Source organism: Pempheris klunzingeri, chromosome 8, assembly GCF_042242105.1.
Source record: "Pempheris klunzingeri isolate RE-2024b chromosome 8, fPemKlu1.hap1, whole genome shotgun sequence".
In the NCBI taxonomy this organism is placed as follows: Eukaryota; Metazoa; Chordata; class Actinopteri; order Acropomatiformes; family Pempheridae; genus Pempheris; species Pempheris klunzingeri.
The window spans coordinates 16,878,721-16,897,586 of record NC_092019.1 but is presented as its reverse complement, the minus strand read 5'-3'; the positions used below and the strand labels follow the sequence as shown (position 1 = coordinate 16,897,586).

The 18,866-nt window shown below is 42.2% G+C and overlaps 4 protein-coding genes across 4 annotated transcripts in view; all 4 read right to left on the bottom strand.

The window, feature by feature from the left end:
• Positions 1-18,866, bottom strand: part of zbtb7b (zinc finger and BTB domain containing 7B) — a 76,361-nt gene that overhangs the window by 55,658 nt on the left and 1,837 nt on the right. The window lies entirely within an intron of this gene.
• On the bottom strand, positions 17-5,564 carry cyp11c1 (cytochrome P450, family 11, subfamily C, polypeptide 1). Its single transcript, XM_070835036.1, has 9 exons — positions 5,233-5,564; positions 4,849-5,004; positions 4,054-4,268; positions 2,643-2,846; positions 2,300-2,481; positions 2,013-2,179; positions 1,447-1,525; positions 1,114-1,323; positions 17-244 (listed from the first exon to the last, which is right to left on the bottom strand). Exons 1-9 carry the CDS (start codon positions 5,562-5,564, stop codon positions 134-136), a joined length of 1,656 nt encoding a protein of 551 aa, XP_070691137.1. The 3' UTR covers positions 17-133.
• On the bottom strand, positions 7,739-9,653 carry LOC139204852 (complexin-3-like). Its single transcript, XM_070834871.1, has 3 exons — positions 9,414-9,653; positions 8,571-8,654; positions 7,739-7,963 (listed from the first exon to the last, which is right to left on the bottom strand). Exons 1-3 carry the CDS (start codon positions 9,651-9,653, stop codon positions 7,739-7,741), a joined length of 549 nt encoding a protein of 182 aa, XP_070690972.1.
• clk2b (CDC-like kinase 2b) lies at positions 14,151-18,851 on the bottom strand. The gene is made up of 11 exons (XM_070835068.1): positions 18,404-18,851; positions 17,695-17,785; positions 17,553-17,619; positions 17,355-17,471; positions 17,106-17,272; positions 16,031-16,125; positions 15,085-15,214; positions 14,906-14,988; positions 14,732-14,811; positions 14,556-14,646; positions 14,151-14,466 (listed from the first exon to the last, which is right to left on the bottom strand). The coding sequence occupies exons 1-11, from the start codon at positions 18,467-18,469 to the stop codon at positions 14,284-14,286; spliced, it is 1,170 nt and encodes a 389-aa protein (XP_070691169.1). The 5' UTR covers positions 18,470-18,851; the 3' UTR covers positions 14,151-14,283.

Below are 18,866 nucleotides of genomic sequence, written 5' to 3'. Positions count from 1 at the left end.
CAACATAACGCAGGCTAGAACATGTGATTAAACAGGTTAAATGTTGATGATGACTGTCCTGTGTGTGTGTGTGTGTGTGTGTGTGTGTGTGTGTGTGTGTGTGTGTGCGTGCGTGCGTGTGTGCGCGTGTGTGTCAGAGCCTGCTGAAAGTGATCCTTGGCGGGGTCTCGGGCTGGAGGATGAGGGTGCATGTGGTTTTGATGTCCTCTGAGGATGACACGCTGAGATGGAAGCTCAGCAGGATCTAGACAGAGAGGGAGGAGAGAGAGAAGAGGGGAGGACAAAGGGAGGCAGGCGGGAGGAAGTGATGACACCGTGGAGACAGAGTGGAGAGAGACGGAGAAGACGTTCACAGTTATAATGTGCTCAGCAGCAGTGGTGGAAAGTAAGTACATTTACTCAAGCACTTTACTTTAACACTCGTACCTGCATATTTCTAGTGTATCTACTCCACAGTGATTCAAAGGGAAATATTATACTTCTTACTCTACTGCATTTATTTGAGAGCTTTAGTTACTAGATATTTTACAGATCAAAAATGTACAATAAAAGCATATATCATAAGCTCATAAATTCAACATGTTATTAAATATTAAACCAGTGATTCCCAATTGTTTTGGCTTGTGATAACTTTACGATAAAGCAGTGACTTGTTGGGGCTCCTTGTCACATTTAAAGTGTCAATGAATTGTCATCAGTTGTATTTCTTTCCTCTCCCGTTCATCTTCTCGTCAGATCTTTCTCATGATTTATCTTGTGGCTCTTTGGAGGGGCACTACACCCACGGTGGTAACCACGAGATGAAACTACATAACTGTATACCATGTACATAAAATGGGCTTCAAGTCAACCTGCTACAACAGTGAAATGCTGACTTTCACTTGTAATGGAGTATTTTTACATTGTGGTACTGGTAATTTCATTTTAGGAAAGGATCTAAGGGCTTCTTCCACCACTGCTCTGCAGACACTACTTAAGCTCGAGAAATCTTCTCTCTCTTTCCTTCTTTATACCTCAGCACCAGCCTTTCCAATCATTTCCTTTCATCTTACATCTCATCCTTTCTCTCTGACCTCCGTAATCCTCCTCCCCCTCTTGTCTGTTATCACTCACGTGCATCAGCAAGAGCTGCATCTCATTCTCAGCAATCCTCCTGCCGACACACTGCCTCGCCCCGAACCCAAACGCCAGGGAACGAAATCCTGTCCCATCTCCTCTTTGGCCTTCTTCTCTGCTGCCCCACCGGCTGGGCTCAAAGCGCTGTGGATCTTCAAACACTTCTGCACTCCTTCCCAGGGGGTAAAGACAGACCTGGACCATCGTCTGAGGGGAGAGTTGATGGCCATGAAACACAGTGAAGTCAGCTGTAGCACTGAAGGAGCCTGAATGTGATTGTGTGCAGATATATATGTGAAAATTGGGCTTAGTCACAGTCTGCTTACTCACCCCAGCAGGTATGTGGTAATTCTGAAGGACGATATCTTTAATCGGATACCGCTGCACTGTGGTTCCCACCGGATATAACCTGACAAAACACCAAAAACATACTGATGATTGGGTGACATGATTATTGGTAATCAATTCTCATCTCAAGTATTTGAGGGGTGCACCTGTTCATGTGATGGAAATAGACTCTTAGACAGCTGTTCACAAGCTCAGAGCATGTTTTTTTTTCATAATACTCTATTGATCTGAAGGAGAAATGTATTTCCATCAGCTTAGTTAATGCCTGTCGTTATGGTTCTGGGTTCTGCTTTAGATTAAATGGGAGTTAGATGTAGTGTCGCTTGAGGACCCTGAGGTGCCCCAAATGCCCTTGGTTCAGTATGTGTGAGCTGGTTGGTAATAATCTTTTTAACTGGAACTTTGTTCAGGAAGTAGTGGAAGCACACATGAACAGAATAAACATGAAAAATGTAAACTTGGGCGTCGGCACACTCAGTAATGCTCACTTATGAATGAACACTTACTGCCACTATGTGACGTTTTGGGCACTCTTGAATATCAGGTACCTGAGAATTTCCTTGATAGTGCCTTTCAGCAGTGGCGCCCCCTGCAGGGCTTTCTGAGGGTCACCACCAGCCTGTGCGTATGACGCCCTCACCTGCTGCCTCACTCTCTCCTGCACCTCCGGATTACGGCCCAGCTCAAACAAAGCAAATTGCAGGGGCACCGCCGTCTGCACAGAAGATGGGATGAGAGGTGACGTGAAATCAGTTTGGGCGAATTACAGAAACGCAGGCCAAAGGAGACAAACACATGCACGCGCAAACACACACACACACACACACGCACACACAGTGTCAACCCCTCCAGCCATCAGCTCAGTGATGTTGGCTTTGATGAGGTCCAAAGATAGCTGTCCTTTCTCCATGAGTTGGCCTAAAACCCCGGTGTACTGGCCCCCAGCCGCTCCAGCCTCTGACCCTCGACCCTGGGAGGACGACAGGCGCTGGTACCCCCTCTGGATCCTTGCCTCCGCTGGAAGAAGACCAGGACAGAGTGACAGAGCCAGGTTAGATTGGAGAAGTGAAGGGGAAAACTGACATAAATTAGAGAGAGACAGATAAACTAGACATCCAGGTAATATGATCCATTATTCTGGCCCTAGAAGTCCAATGAATGCTTGTAGCTTGTCCCACCGTGGCTGAAGATGTGGTCCCAAGCACTGGCATGCTGGGTCCACAGGGGAGCGCCGATGCGGAGCAGCAGGCGAGGGGGCAGATAGAGGAGGGGAGGGGTGGTTGCCAACATTCGCTCCACAGCCCAAATGAACTTCTGGGACTCCAGGGAGGGAGATGAGGAGAAGAGGCCAATACGCTCCCCATAGATCACGTGGCAACTGGCTAAAGGGGGGAGGAAAAGAGAGAAAAAAAGAGGGTGAGGGTGTATAGGTGGGTGAGGGTCAGCAAACACACACAAAAATGACAAGGCTAAAACATTGTTTTTAAAAACTGTTTTAAACTAATAAAGGCTTTACTGAATAATGAACTTCAGGTTTTTAAGTAGATTATAAAACCACTTGACTCATATTTTCATGTTCATGGATCAAATTTAAGCTTTGAAGAATTACATAACCTCATGGGTTGAACATATTATGAAATAAAGCCAAGTAAAACCCCAAAAGCAAAGGATATTTGTCTCTGTGAGAAAATATTCTGTATTTTTTAAATCTAGCTTCACACAGAGAGACAATTTAAGTGTCTCTCCTCCACCAGACATCCATGAGCTGTCAGGCCTGCTTGTGCTATATTAACTACACATCACTAGCTGGAGTTTCTTGGCAATCTATTCCTACCCCAGCTTAGCACATGACTTTGTGTGCTGTGGTCCATTAAGCACAGACCATCATGACTCAAAGTCATCCACTCTTCCCCCTTCACACACACGCACACACACACACACACACACACACACAGATGCACACAGCACACTGAGTCACTTACACATTCACACTTGCGAATGTGGTATGTTACAGATAGGCACATGAAAGGAGCAGACCTGGTGAAAGAATGCTGGAGCTTTGATCATCTTTGGTGGTGTTTCTATTTTTAAAGGTGTGTGTTCTCCTTGACCTCCTACATGTATAATATGCGCACGACAGATATGCCTCAGGTTAAACTGAGGTTTGGTTCTCACACGAGGTGAGAATATTGAAAGTGAAAACTGAAAGAGCAGAACCAGTGAGATGATAATTCCCCTGACGTGAGACGCTGTCACAGCCTACGTCAGCATTTGTGACTCGAATCAAGAGAGCTGATAGTTCTGAAAGCCTGTCAAAAGAGGGAGGAGGTGACATTAATCCATACCCTCCCCTCCCCCAGGACTTCAAGGTCAGTCACTGCTGGATGAATATGAGAAATGACAGTTAAGACGTCCACAAACAACATCCACTTAACTCACTTTTCTGGATGTAAAAAGAGGCGGAATTTTGTGGCCTCTGTGTAAGATAAAAATGAACAGGAATTTATGCATACTTCATCTTTGCAATCACACATAAGAAGACATAAGAAAACCACAGGTTACAAGTCAATGGGGATGGTGACCTCTGACCTTCCAGAGCGAAGCGAAAGAGGTCAGGACTGGGATCCATGATCAGACTGCGTTTCCCCTCCTCTCCTCTTCCCTCCCTCTCCACTCTCGCCCGCAGCATTCGGCAGAAATCCCTTGCCACCTCATCAAGCAGAGGGAGAAATCGTTTTACGGCCGCACTCATCATCACCTCCTTGTTGAGCAGTAGACGGTCAGCTCGCCATTCCTCACCGTTCCTGCGAAGAGAAGATATGGATCGAGGCATTAAAGTCGACCTTCGTAAATTCTATTCAGTCATGTGATTGTGAGGTAAAGAAACTGGGTTGGAAAGAAAACAGAACACCTTTTTCCGATGTGCTGTTCCTTCACTCAAATATTCATTATGTAGAGGTGCTGCATCAAAGTCTGTCTCTCCACCAATTTGAGTTTCCTCTTGCCTTAACAGCCGCATTGTTTATTCTACAAACCAAAACCATCAGTATAATTTGTAAGATGCTGCAATCAAATTGATATTCTACATTATGATAACAAAGTACAGTAACAAGAGTATTGCTTAATACCTTACATTCACTTGAGGAAACATGGTATTGTCTTACATTCATACAATTAATCCTGGACTCCTAGACTTGTCCTAACCGTAATCACAACCACTACATGCCAAACCCTGAACTTAAACCAAGTCTTGGCCCTAAAATGTAATGGCTTATATAGTGAAGACTTTTTTCCCCAGAAGGGACGTGAGTCCCCACAGTGTGCCCACAGTTTATCGCCACAGCATCAGTAACATACATGTTCTTACACAAATGAGGTACTGACTTGAGGAAGACTCCCTTGCTGTGCTGGCGTGTCTCTCGGTGTGTTGCCCAGGGCTGCAGGGTCATCCGGCGGGGGTGCAGACCCTCTGAGCGAAACAGCTCACTGGTGTCAGACGGTAACATGATGTTCACGCTGCTTTGGGTGCCCACATGCTCCCTTCACACACACACACACATACAAACACAGAGGCCATAATGTAAACTCATATGCACTTCTGCTACAAAAACACAATGGAAAATCATGATCATCAACATTTTCTTTCCTTATTCTAGCATCAATGCCACACTTGAGGTGATCAACAACTCCCAACATGCTACTTTGTTGCTCTCAAATCATTTTTTAATCATGTAGGTTTATGACATCAGCCTTCAGTCTTTCTGCTACCTGTAAATGGGGCCGAGGGCGTTGAAGGTCCTCTCCATGTGCTTGTGAAGCTGCCGGAAACGATCTTCTCTCCAGAACTTCATCAAGTTGACCCAGCCTCTCCTCCCTGTGTGAGGGATGTCCTCAAAGCTCCTCACGCGTCCATCCAAACCCCTCTTTCTAACTCCTGTACTCTGAGCTCCTTTTCTCCCCTCTAACTTTCCATCTACCACCGTCCCTGCTGCAGTCATACAAAGAGCTCTTCGTGGTGCAACACCACAAAGCAGATTTCTGGGCCCACAGGTGACCTGTGCTCTGATACACACAGTCACTCGGATGTGCATGCTCCTCATCGTCCGTATAGGTGTGTTTGTCGGTCTCATCCAGAGTTGTGACACCCCTCGTTGCTGTGGTTGTAGTCTCTGCAGGATAGATTATTTCTCCCCTCCACCCCCAAACTCATATCCTTGAATGTGTTCTATTGCTCTCATGAGCTGATAGCAGATGATGATTTATGGATGTGAAGGTCAGAGTTCAAGAGAATCACAACAATCAAAGCACACACCCATGCACACACGCATACACACACACACACACACACACACACACACACACACACGTAACGGCCCAAAGAGAGTAAGTCCAGCTCGTCAAATGTGTCTTTATTACAAGCATTTTGTCAAGCTAATAAACAAAAAATCCATCATTATGCAGCGTGATACCATTTACACATCTATATCAACAGAATGAAAACAGGAGAGTTATTGAGAAACTAATAGCTTAAAACTTGGCTCATATGCATAACAGACACAATTTGGCTCATAAACACACGTGTGATACAGATAAAAGATTATTTACAAAGAAACAGCAAAACAACTATTAATCATACAGATGAAATCAGTATATTGAACATTATGTCATTACTTGTGTGTGAATGTGTGATGAAATGTGAGCGTGTTTCCCTGAGGTTCCTTACTTGTGTATAGATCACCCAGATGGATCTATATCATTTAAAGAGACATGACAGCCACTTAAGAGAAAACTAGCTACAGTAGCTTCTACATCATATAATAAATAATATTATAAACTACTATAATCAGAGTATATCAAAATGAAGATCTAAATGAGGTGAAAATGGGATTAACCCTTTCACAGAAAATGTGAAAACTTCATTGAAAACGTGTGTGTACATGTTTTAACTGATATTATTACAATTAATATTAATTATTTTGTTATTATTATGATTTTGTATTGACCTCATTATGATAAGAAAGCTTAAGGTAATTTTCACTAGTGTATTGAGGTTATTATCAGAGATTTTATTACGTTTGCCGGTTTTTCTCATGTTCTCACCCCACTTAAATCAGGATTTAGCTTGTCTTATATAAGATGTTAAAGGTTCTCTATACAATATTCACAACACTAAAATAGCATTACAACAACTGTTTGCTATGTAAAGGTACAGTGGAGTGATGGCGACCTGAGCAGAGAATGAAGTCAGACTCTGTGTGTGTGTGTGTGTTGTAATCTGAGCTTCTCTGTCCTTTGTTTTGGTCATCAGGACGGCCACATGTGCGTGTTAGTGCATCATAGTGCATCGTGGATCATTCAGTGAGTAAACCCATAGCACAGGGAAACCGAAGAAAGAGGTCAGAGCTGCTGCTCAGCGACAGACTCAGCTAAAGTGCTGAGCTAGCATGATAGCACTAAAGCTAAGCACGGCTGTCTGTTAGTGGCTGTGCACAGAACCCTAGACTGTATAAAATTTGTAACAAACCCACCAAGACGTTATCCTTGTTTATGGACAGCCATTTTAAAGCCACACTCATTCTGTGAAGACCCCACTTCTTATTAGTTAGGTTTAGGAATGAGCCGCCTCTGATTGGTTAATCCCAAAGTAGCCTAAAGCGTACCCTGTTTTCTTGTCTATTTTACTCTAAATGGGATATATTGCTGTATTGAAGAAGACCTAAAACTAACGACTGAGTCCATGAACTCATTAGGAAAGTGTTGAATGCGTTACTGGGGTAAATTAAGAGAGAAGTAGGGTCATTTACTTCTATTCAATCGCATATTTTTGTGCGAGCCATTGGGGTGGCTTCCCTGCAGGTCATTAGAAAGAAAGCAGGTTTAAGGCACTTCTGCATTGCACTGCACTTTTCTGAACTGGAAGATACACCCACTTTTTATAGAGTCTATGTACTTAACGAACAAACAAACGAGAGATACCGCCACAGAGCACGGTGGCGGTGGCGGTGGCCGAGGCTGGGGGATGTGTGAAGTGCACATCTGTTTTGGTCATATACGCTGAGATATTGTATAGAGAACCTTTATATTATCTGGTAGTCACACAATATTATTTCTACATAAGTACAAAAGGAAAGTCCAAATGAAATTATTTCATTGTGTGCAGGGATGTTTATGTATGTGGGTATTTCTCCTGCTGTTGCCCCCCATTTTTTCTAAACATGAGGGCCCAACACAATCTGAGGGTAATGTACCAAGCGTCCCTGTGATCACATATTGATCACATGACTTTACAAGAGTCCTCACTTGCTGGTTTGGTAGTGGACGTCTTGCTGCGTTTCCTCCCTGTGATCGTTGCTGTGCCGAAGCTGAGGCCTTGAAAGGCGCTCAGCAGGTTGAAGCTGTTGCCCTTGGTTTTGGTTTCAGGATGAATGATCTTCGACAGCTCGTGGGGGAGCGACATTCTCCCTCCAAAAGACCTCAGGTGGTTTGTGTCCTTGATGCTCTAATCATTAAAAAGAAGCATAAGAAGAAGACAGTTAAATGGCTAAACATCAAAACCAACCAAAAATAAGAATACAGTGATCTAAATTAACTTTGTATTTGTTTGTATTTTGTTCATGAAGGTTTGCCAAAGTAAGGAAAAAGACCACACACCTCCAGAAAGCCAGCACATTTCTCTAAATTTAATTTGTTAACAGAACTTTCTAATCTGCACCTGAACCATGTATTAAAATACACCATGCAGATGATATAATAACATGCAGATTTTTGTTGGAAAATAAATTCTAAACTCTGCTTAGGAATAATAGGGCATTGTGAAAGGCTGAATGATGCAGAATTTGATGTGTGTCAGTGTAATAACCACTGAAACATGGTCATTTAAATTAATCTTTAATGAAATAAGTTGCTGTAGCATCATTCACTGTATGGTGAAATTGCAGGACAGTGTAAATTCGTTCAAAATTCGCTCAAAATCTAATGGAGTTTTAGGAAAACAGTGATAAGTAAGGTTTTGGTGCAGTTTGGGTGTTTTGCAGAAAATTCTCAATGGTAAAATCGATGCATGTGGAACCTTTTTTTCTCATTCTGTTCCAAACAAAAACACAGACCTCAGACAGCTGATATTTTCTCCTGAAGTGAGCTCTCATAGCTGCTCTCTCTGCATTCTTCTGAGCGTTCATTGCTTCCCGCAGCTTTCTGTAAACACAGCAGACAAAACAGAGATACGACTGAAATATTGCAGACAGACTTTAATCACACCGGCATCTCTGCAGCAACACAGTTGAATAGCTTTCAGATGTCTCCTCTAATGCAAGCAGATGGAGGCTGTCATACACTGCACCTTTATAAAGATGTCACATGTGATTTCAAAGCACATGTGTTGGTTTCACTGCCATAAAGTGTCTCCACCAGATGCAGAAAATTTCAATTCATACAGTGAATTAGATTAAAAGTCTCAGATTAAAGCACATGTGCTGTGAATACATTGATGGAGACTGTCTAAGTACATTTATCCAAGCACTTAAGCACAGTTTTGAGATACTTTTTGTTGTTTTGAGGTACAAACATTTCACACTGCTTTACACTTCCAGGGAAATATTGGACTTTTATTAATTTAGCTGACAGTTATGGTTACAAGTTACTTTACAGATTAAGATTTTGCGTAGAAATCATATAATAACCTTATAAAATATGATGCATTCATATAGATGACATTACCTAATAATAAAATGCTGCTTACACATTCATAATCATCATAATGCAGCAATGATCATAATAATCTAATAATACAATATATAATAATATATTTAATGGTCAAAGGGACCATATTTTTGCATTGAGTACTTCAGGTACATTTAGCTAATACTACGTACAGTACAGTATTATTTACAGTGTTGTTACTTTGACTGTACTCTGAATACTCTGAATGTGTTTCTACATCATGTGTCCACTTGCCTCTCCCTCTCCAGGTCTGCCTGGTACGAGCAAATGAGTGACGGATCTTTGGGGTGTGCAGTTCGGGGAGGAGGGGTCCTCCCCAACCTGTTGCATCCTCCTCTTCCTCCCCCACCTCTGCCCCTCTTCCTTCTGGGTTTGGCACACAACCTCCTCTCCTTCACCCCCGACACACAGCTGGTCAGCATCCTGATGGGCGTCCTCAGCGACTTCTTCACTTTCACCACAGACTCCATGATGCAGCGAAACTCTCAGGACGGGAGGGAATGACAACACTGCTACTTGTTTGACAGGCGATGGGTGAATATCGAATGGTTTTCTCCTTCGCTCATGTTGTGTTTCTCTGACAGGACAAACTGAGGACACATGCAGTCTCACGCAGCAATAACTCAGGTTGAGGCATACCAAGGACAAGGACGGCAGTCAGACAAGGCTTAGCTACACAGACTCAGCGAACACACTCTCTCTCACACACACACCTGCTTATAAGAGATTACAACACAGATGAAGTGATAGTCATCTAGAGGAAAGGGAAGTAGAGAAAAAGGGAAAGATGCAAACCACACAAAAACAAAACAAAACAAAATGTCAGACTCAAAATAGTTGACAGGTTATTTTTCTCTAACTATTTATCCACACACAGTGTTGACTTGCTTCAACATGTTCGTCCAGTCCACAGGTTTCTTACCTGTGCAAGAGGCCACAGCATGAAATCCTAATAAAGCTCCAGCCAGATGGTCTCCACCGCTACCGGACAATCCTCTAAAGCTTTAGAGCAAATCAGAGAGGGCAAGAAGAAACAACAGAAACTTCTCCACGGGACGTTCTGCCTGTGCTTCTTGACCCTCACTGGAGATCATTACTGTTTGCTGGTCCAGGTTTCAGCTCGGTTCTTCTTTTTTCCTCCTCTAGACTCACTCCACCTTTTAAAACACTCAGCTCTCCAACACAGATTACCACTTAAAGGCTTTAATGAAGGGAATCTCGTTAGCCGTGGCAGGAAATGCACCCGCTGACTCACATGTTTGCGTTGAAGATTTACAGACACAACCTGATGTCATGTTGAGTGACACATGCATTCAGAGCCCTGACATCAGTGTTGCTCCTGTACTTGGAGTCTCATTATAACGCTGAATTATCTGCATTTTGTTTTGTTTTGTTTGAGCAGTAGAGTGCCTCATCAAGCTCAGCCAAGTGGGCATCCAGAAAGAGATCAGATTTTTCTAAAGAAATAACTTCTAACTTCCCTTTCACATGCTCCCATGACCATAATCTGTATTTGCTTCACTGGGTATTCAGATATGAAGAGATGAGTGCAGACTTGGAGAGAGGAAATGAAACAATGAGACACTTGGATGGAGATAGTCTGGCCTAAGACAACAGCGTCTGAGTCATAGAGAGATAAGAGAGAAGTATCGACAAAAGACCAAAAGTCTGCCCAAACTGTTAGAGAAGAAGTGACAGATCGAGGTCACCCCCCCATTTCCTCCACCAAACAAAAAATATCAATGTCAGGCTTGGCTAAAGATGCAGAACATTGCTTTATGTATTCTGCACCATGACGAGGGATCCAGGACAAAGAATGAGATGAGAAATAAGAGCTGATTTTGTGGTACAATTACTATAGGTATTTCTATTTATCTAAAATATCAGACCGAGAATTTTAATTTGAGTCTCCCCATTTAGCTTATCGGTATCATGTAAACATTTAATACATGGTGAAGAACACACTATAATGTAGTTGTGAGGAGCTGTATGGACATTTAAGCGTTCAATAATGTACAGTTTTTGTCAATATTTCTAAAATCTCCTATGAAGATATATTTTTCTTTATTACACTTGTATTTTACTACATTGTCATTCATGATCTATTCGTACACCAACTTCTACTTATAGCTTGCAAGAGTTGTAATGGTTGACAAATACATTAATAAACACCTAAATCTGCTTACGGCTGCGTCATACTGCATTTAAATAATTCATTAATGTTGTTATACTGCTGCTGATGAATGCTAAATAAGTGTCAACCATGTTTGCTCCAGAACTTCTCAAGATTTTCTTTCTTCTTTTTTTTTTAGCACATTTTCAATGTTGAATGTCTTTGAATGACTCCCCACAATGGGTTTTTTGCCCTACGGCCTACTCTAATGCCCTACTTGGCATTGGCATCACACACACACCCCCACAAACACCCTCTGAACACTTCAACCAACCCACTGAAAATCCCTCCAAACTTTGTTTCACTCCTATTCCTCCCCCCCGTTGCTCGGCTCACTTCGATTTCAAGTGAGGAGATTTTAATCCTTTAACAGGATAACCAACAAAAGCCACGCCTCCTCGAGCTCATGCTCAGTGACAGATCTGGGATCAGTTTTCTTCCTCCAAAGCATAGGCATGTACAACTGAAGGGAGGGAGGCTGAGTTTATCCCGTGTCAGCAATACTTCTAATCACAGCAGGTACACATGAGATACAGGAAAACAGAGGTAGTGCACAGTATCGACCCTAAACCTGAAATATGTTCATGTTCTCCAGCTTATTACATCAAGCAAAGCCGGACCATTTTGAAAGACCAAGCACAGTTACCTAATTCAACCTGCTGCAAATTATAATCATACTCAAGCTGATGACTGAGTGCACACTTTGTTGAATCCACTGTATAGAGTCGAGTGTGTGTGAACCAGCTGAGCTTCCATGCAAGCACCAAAAAGAGCCACTTAAGGGATTCTCAGGTGGATCAGTGTCCAACACGTGATATGCAGCCACTGACACCAACACATTCACACACACATACACACATTTTCAGGCATGAGCTCACAAGAGGCGTGTCCTCTGCACTGACGAAAAGTGAAATAGTTTTAGTTTGTTCAATTTAATACTAAAAATACTAAATATGCATCTCATCATGACACATTAGCATATTGACCTAAATGCATAAAACATTAGAGATTATTGCTCTAAATAAAGATAATCTGACCATCAGAGGATTCCCCCTTGTGTTGTGTATTTTTGAATACATATTTATTAAAATTTTCGTCTTTTAGGATTCATTTCTATTGCAGAAAACTGTGCCAACAAAACTATGAGACAATACAATGATGTTTTATAGAGGAAAGTTTTGGCACAGACACAGGTTCCACTGCCTTTTTGGTCAAAAGTCGTAGCAGATATGCTGGTAGCGTGTTCTGCAAGAGGGTCTCTGTTAAACCACATCACACACATGTTAAAGCACTTGTTTAAGCTCCATTCAGGCGTGCCCAGCCTCCCCCCGGCCTCCTGCTCGCCTCAAGTCTGTGTGCTTTTTGTTCAAGAAATTGATTTTAAAGATCTGTGTAATTTTAGAAGAGACGATTAAAAGAGACATTTTTTTTGTGCTTGGAGACTGAAATAAACACTAACTTACTTTCCTCTATCAAGTCTATATATTCTAACATCTTTCATGCTCATTAACACCCTAAAATTAGTTTTAGCGTTGCCAAGGAAGAGGATCATGTGCACACATTTACAAACACCTCACTAATACACAAGCACAAGTACACACAACCTCCCACACATACACACTGCAGAAATAAGGCCTCATTCAGTAAAACACACATACCCTGACAATAAGTCTCTCACAGCTCTGCCAAGGCTGAAGAGGAAATCTGGCAAACGCACACCCTCGCTCAGCCTTGTGACCATGCTCTTCGCTGAGCTGCACTCAATCAAGATGGCAGAGGAGGGCCGCCAGTCGATGGCAGCTACATGAGGAGTGTGCGTGACGTGCACAGATGGGCCGTACTCTGGGTGATGAACTGAGAGGCCTCAATCAAAACAGCAGAACAGAAGAACTGCATTTATTAAACCAGTGAAGAAGTCATTCCATACAAAATGTATTACAAAAAAAACACTAATTAAAGTAAACAAAGTGCCTGAGAGCTTAAAACTAAAAAGATACTTTTTAAAGGATCTCTATATTCTCTAAATTTTAGAGATACTGTTTTCTTTCTTGCATTTTGATGCAGACACGATCTACTTGCATGTGAGGACCAGTCTTAAGAAGATATTACCCAGTAGTTTTGCATGTTTTAGCTCATTTACTTCAATTCATGTATATTGGCATTACCAGCCAACTATTTTGCAAATCAGGCTGCTGTGTTTAGCATTTCCATTATGCTTCCCTGTTCAATTAAAGTCAGTTATTGCTTTTAAAGACTTTTAAAGTTGTCAGTGTTTTTCAGCTCATTGTTTTGGCTTTCTGGCCCACAACTTAAATGATTTGGTTCAGTGTGACCACTCTTATAAGTGTCATTTTCAATCGCAGCAGGCAGCTGTTTTGGAGAAAAAGCTCTAAAATCCTACCTGCTAAACATCAAATGGTAGACAAAGGTGAACATAGTGGAGCATTTAGCATCTTAAGAACCAAATATTTCCCTCAGGAGTTGGTGGAGACCAAAACAGAGCTAAAAGAGAGTGGATATGAGACATGCGTGCACAAGGTGGCCAGAAATATGTCTCAAAATGACTGTTTGCTGACAAATTCAAAATATCAGCTTAAGGATAATATTTCAGAATTCTGTTCACAGCTCACAGCTTATTTCACCACCACAAGGATCTCCAGCAGGGGCATATTCCTGCAGGGCTCTTTGCATGATTACCGTCATAAACGAATTATATCACAATGGGGACTAACTCCTTACATACAGTATTTCTTTAACTTTTTTATATTGTGCACTCTATAGCAAATCTTTTACCCCTTCGTTCAATTCATCTCCCCTGGTTAAAATGTAAAGTATATATTCAGTTTGTACACTTTGGACTGTAGTTGAGAAAGTAAAACTTGCAAACACACTGGTATGGTCCTCACAGGGTCAAGTGGCGATCAGGGTCATGTACTTATATCACAGCTGCTGCTCCATACTTGACTCCTGCGTGGGTGATGAAGGGGCAGGAAGAAGGGGTGACACAGAGCAGAGGACACAGAGGTGCGTTTTGAGGGCTCGTACTCTAGCATCCTCTCCAACAGATTAAAAAACTGGTGGTGGTCTGTCCCATGTGATAACAAGTACTTCTGAAAAAAAAAAAAATAGGGATAAAGAGAGAAAGTTAACGTTTATTTACTCTGCTCGTGTTTAAAAGTTGGCTCCTGCCTGAGCTCACCCTTAACGGTTTGCACTTGGCCTTCACATGGCGTCCAGCCTTGGAGTACTCGTTCCAGTCGAGCCGCCCACAGTGGAAGTACCTCTGTTTTCTATGAAGAAAAATAATGTTTCATCAGATGAAGTTTGTTTGCATGTGTGTTTGTGTGTGAGTAACAGTACACAGGAGTGTGTTACCTGCTTCTGTGGGTCATTCTCTGAGGAATTGGTCCGTGTATTCTCTCCATCATAGCAAGATGCTCCTTATTGTCATGAGTCTATAAGTCAACAAAATGCACAAGTGAAGCCCCCGTCAACAAGGTCAAAATCATCCCACTAGCAGCATGCTGTATTCATAAACACACATGTGACCTGGTACAGTGTGAAGCCTTCGTAGTACTCAAACAGGATGCAGCCGATACTCCAAACATCACAAGGATGACTCCAGCCCAACTCTGTGGGAGAAAGAGGAGGGAAAAAAAAACTCCCAAAACATCTAAACAGGACTGACAGCTTGTGGTTACTCCCTGGTCTAAATCAACATCTCTTACCCAGTATGACCTCCGGAGCTCGGTAGTGACGTGTAGAGATGACGACTGAGTGGTGTTCGTGGTCAAAGGTGGCGCTGCCAAAGTCAACAAGCCGCACTGTGGTGTTATTTACTCTCCTCTCATTACACTTCTGACAGAAGACATAAAATAAACAAGGCAAATGTTTAGCCTGTCTTCAACACAGCATGCTGTTCATTTACTAAAAAATTGTCCCATTTGGAGTGAAATAGATGATAAAGCAGAGTATGCTCTAGAGTGGGATTACCCCACTGACCAGTGACTAAACCTAACCAGTCAGACCAATCAGTTGTTTTTGCAAAATGAACACCACTTCTGGTTTCCGAAACCAAGATGGTGACAGCTAAAATGCCAAATCGGCAGCCTCAAAACAGCTGTTCACAAACCAGTGGGTGGTGTCATGGTGCCTAAGTCCACTTCTCAAATAAAATCTATGGCTTCTGCCTCTAGCTTCATATTTACATCCTATAGGTCAAAATGTAACTAGTAAGTCCCTAATGAAGACTACAAAGAATGTTTACAACACAGAAATTGATGAATAATTTTCCCTTTGTGCTTTTGTTTTCTGTTCAAAAGAAGTTTGGCTAAAGGGGGCGTAACTGATAGGAGTGATGGTTTAAAACAAAAAATGATTTGTTCTATTACATGAAGACAACAGATCTTATGGCTTAAGGCTTAAAGAAGCCATACATTGTCCCTCTAAGGTCAGCAAACACAACCCACGCTCTCTCCCTGGATAGATGTGTGTGCATATTACGGAAACACGTGGGTGGTTCACAGGTTCTGCTGAGCAAAATTTGCATCCAAATGGGCAAGAACGAAGCAGTCTCCCAGGTTGTCCTGCCTGCATTAATCCCTGCTTATTTAACGTCCTGATTTTCTTTGACCCCTGAAGGTCCCAGCCCACATGTCTGCAGTTGTGTCTAACCTTCTCAGCATTGTATATGAGGGAGTAGTCTGAGTTGACAAAGAGGATGTTCTCAGGCTTCAGGTCGGTATGAGTCAGCTTGTTGTCATGGAGAACTGCAGTGGAGAGGAGGGGGGAGGGAGAGGAGGAAAAGTAGATTGAGATTTATCAGAAGAGAGCCGACGCCCTCGTCTGGATGAGTTTTTTGTTGGTTAAACCATCGTGATACATTTAGCAGAAGAGATCTTGGGAAATTATACAGATCAGGAACCCAGATGAAGCCAGTTTGGCAGCTGAAATGTTGGTTTAATTAAAGAGCATGCTGTGTTTTTTATGGTCCTCACATCTGCACCTCAAGTAGGTTCACAATAGGTTGTGCACCGACACTCAATTACTGTTAAAAACTCACTACCTGGCAACACATTTCTTTTTATTTATGCATTACAAGTGGTTATTAATAAAATGGTAATTATTAATAATATTATCAGTAAAAATCATTGATACATTATACATCCTTCATCACTTACACATTCATGCTAAAGACCACTTCTGCAGTACTTGTTATGTTTAGTGTGGAAATCATTACTCAATCAATTAGGTGATAAAAAAATCTAAATTTGATCATCAATGAATCTGATCATCAATAAAGTCACTTTTTGATCTAAAATGCTACAGATTCATTGGTTCTAGCCTCTTAATGTGAATATTATATTTTCTTTGGCCCTCAATAACACACTGAACACTTTGGGGCTTTGAACTGTCAGTCAGAAAAAAATAAACAATTTCATTCTAATTATTTTCTGAAATTAGATTAATCATGTAATCAAGAAAACATTTGCAAGATTAGTCGATAATGAAAATAATCCAAAAGTCAGTTGGACAGTTGTGTTTCACTCTAATCTGGTACAGGGATGTAAATCGAGAACACTTGTATCTTATCTTCAGGTGACAAGTCGTGCTGTAAATATCTACCTGGCTTGTTCGCTGCTGCATCAGCAGGACAGCTGTGAATTTTCGACTCACCGACATCACTAACATTGATCGGGAGGTACAAGAGAAAAAGTGCTGCAGTTAGTGTGGTGCATATTAGACTCACAGCTGACCGCGTGGCAGATCTGCTGGGCCATGTGTCGGATCTGGTTAATGGGATAAGGCAGGAAGTTGTTTGCTTTCAAGAAGTCAAAGGTGCTGAGAGACAGCAGCTCAAAAGAGATGCACACGTGGCCGTAGTAGTTAAACCAGTCTAGCATCTGCACACAGTGACTGATGGGAGAACAAACACACAGAGGAAACGTATGAGGTGGAAAAAGAGTGACATCATCGACCAAAATCACAAAGTACTCACTGTTTGTTGTTTGGATCTCTCTCGCTAATCCTCTCCAGCACATTGATTTCCAGTTTGGCTGCTTCTCTGTATTTCTCCAAGTTCTTAATGATCTTCAGAGCAATTTGACCTCCTCCTCTGTGTGTTAAAACACTGCGTTTGAAAGAAACCACGACAACTAAACATGTCCAACTTCCAGTATTAGATGAAGCAAATTACCTGTCGTGGTCCAAACACTGTACCACCTTCCCAAACGTTCCCTCACCCAACGTGTCGACTATCTCATCTGTAAAACACACAGTGGTGAAATTAAAGCATTTTTACGAAGGCTGTCCACATTTCCAACTGAAGTGACACCTACATCTGTCTTCGAGGATGTCCCCACTTTTGTAGATCAGGTGGCCATTCTCTGTGTCCCTCTCATTGTCGCCTGCAGCTTCATCGCTGCTCCACTGGAAGCAAAGTCAACCAAATTTATGACACGTAGAGCATGAAAAGAAAACTCTGGGCCGAGATCAGCCTGCCTCTGTCCCTTTCTTCACTGTAGGGTCATAAAGGGCAAAGGTCGTCAGCTGGATTTATCCCTGGCCAAGACCCATGGACTCAAACTTGACACTGCACTGCACACTCTTCATGCAAGCTCTAATCCTCCTGAATGCAAGCTTATACCTTAAGGTTGATTCTGATGACCTGAGCTCGTTCTAAAGGAGGTTAATAAGAAATGTCAAATGACTTCTGGCCTCTTTGGAAAAGCTGTGGCTCTATTTCCATCCACATTCTGAGGCTGTTATTAATATCAGAAGCCCAACATGTGCTGAGGAGACACTTACTGCAGGACACGGGCCACAAAAACAGCCGTGCACAAAAACAAGTGACATGTGTAGACACACACAGTCTGTATGTGACTTGTTGTTTGAAGATTGAGGAGTTGGAAAACGTTAAAAATTCAACCTCACCGTGTAGCATAGATGACTTCAGGCCGAAAGTCAACTGTGATGCAGAGGTTGTAGAAAGGAACAGAAGCAAGGGTGAATCAAGCGAATGCATGCACAGGAAATGGAGGTACTCACAGGGAGGCAGACGCAAATACAGTCCAGAAAACCCTTATAGAGAGAGTACAGCTCTGTCTTTCCCATTATGTAGAAGCGCAGAGCTACTCAGAGATAAGAAAAGCTTGAGTGGAAGAGAGGAGGATAGAGGGAGGTTGCACAACGGTGAAGGAGACAGGCAGGTGAAGCAGCAGCAGAAAAACTAGAGGCAAAAAAAAAGAACAGACAAAAGACGGGACAATACAATATTAAAGCAATGACACAGAAAAACTTGAGGACATGGAGTTGTGACAAAGTAAAAAATAGCCCGCAGTGTTGTCAGCAGAAACCAGAAGCAAAGCAGAGACACAATTATACAACCTAGGCACAAAACAAACACAAGAAAAAATATCTGAAAAAGGAATAAAGAAAAGTAAAAATTAAACACCAGAAAAAGTGAACAAGAAAGCTGAGGCACAAGACAAAAACAGAAGGGGACGGACAG

What these genes read in the sequence shown, in the direction of transcription:
- LOC139204852 (XM_070834871.1), bottom strand. Translation starts at nt 9,653, where the DNA reads ATGGAGTCTGTGGTGAAAGTGAAGAAGTCGCTGAGGACGCCCATCAGG. An exon ending in ACCTGGAGAGGGAGAGGCAA is followed by an intron (nt 8,655 to 9,413) that starts GTGGACACATGA and finishes GTTTACAGAAAG; the next exon opens with CTGCGGGAAGCAATGAACGC. An exon ending in GAAAATATCAGCTGTCTGAG is followed by an intron (nt 7,964 to 8,570) that starts GTCTGTGTTTTT and finishes TTTAATGATTAG; the next exon opens with AGCATCAAGGACACAAACCA.
- clk2b (XM_070835068.1), bottom strand. Translation starts at nt 18,469, where the DNA reads ATGGGAAAGACAGAGCTGTACTCTCTCTATAAGGGTTTTCTGGACTGT. An exon ending in CAGTGTTTGGACCACGACAG is followed by an intron (nt 17,472 to 17,552) that starts GTAATTTGCTTC and finishes TTTAACACACAG; the next exon opens with AGGAGGAGGTCAAATTGCTC. An exon ending in AGAATGACCCACAGAAGCAG is followed by an intron (nt 14,647 to 14,731) that starts GTAACACACTCC and finishes TTTTCTTCATAG; the next exon opens with AAAACAGAGGTACTTCCACT.
- cyp11c1 (XM_070835036.1), bottom strand. Translation starts at nt 5,564, where the DNA reads ATGAGGAGCATGCACATCCGAGTGACTGTGTGTATCAGAGCACAGGTC. An exon ending in TGGCTGGAGGGGTTGACACT is followed by an intron (nt 2,180 to 2,299) that starts GTGTGTGCGTGT and finishes TCTTCTGTGCAG; the next exon opens with ACGGCGGTGCCCCTGCAATT. An exon ending in ACTATCAAGGAAATTCTCAG is followed by an intron (nt 1,526 to 2,012) that starts GTACCTGATATT and finishes GTGTTTTGTCAG; the next exon opens with GTTATATCCGGTGGGAACCA.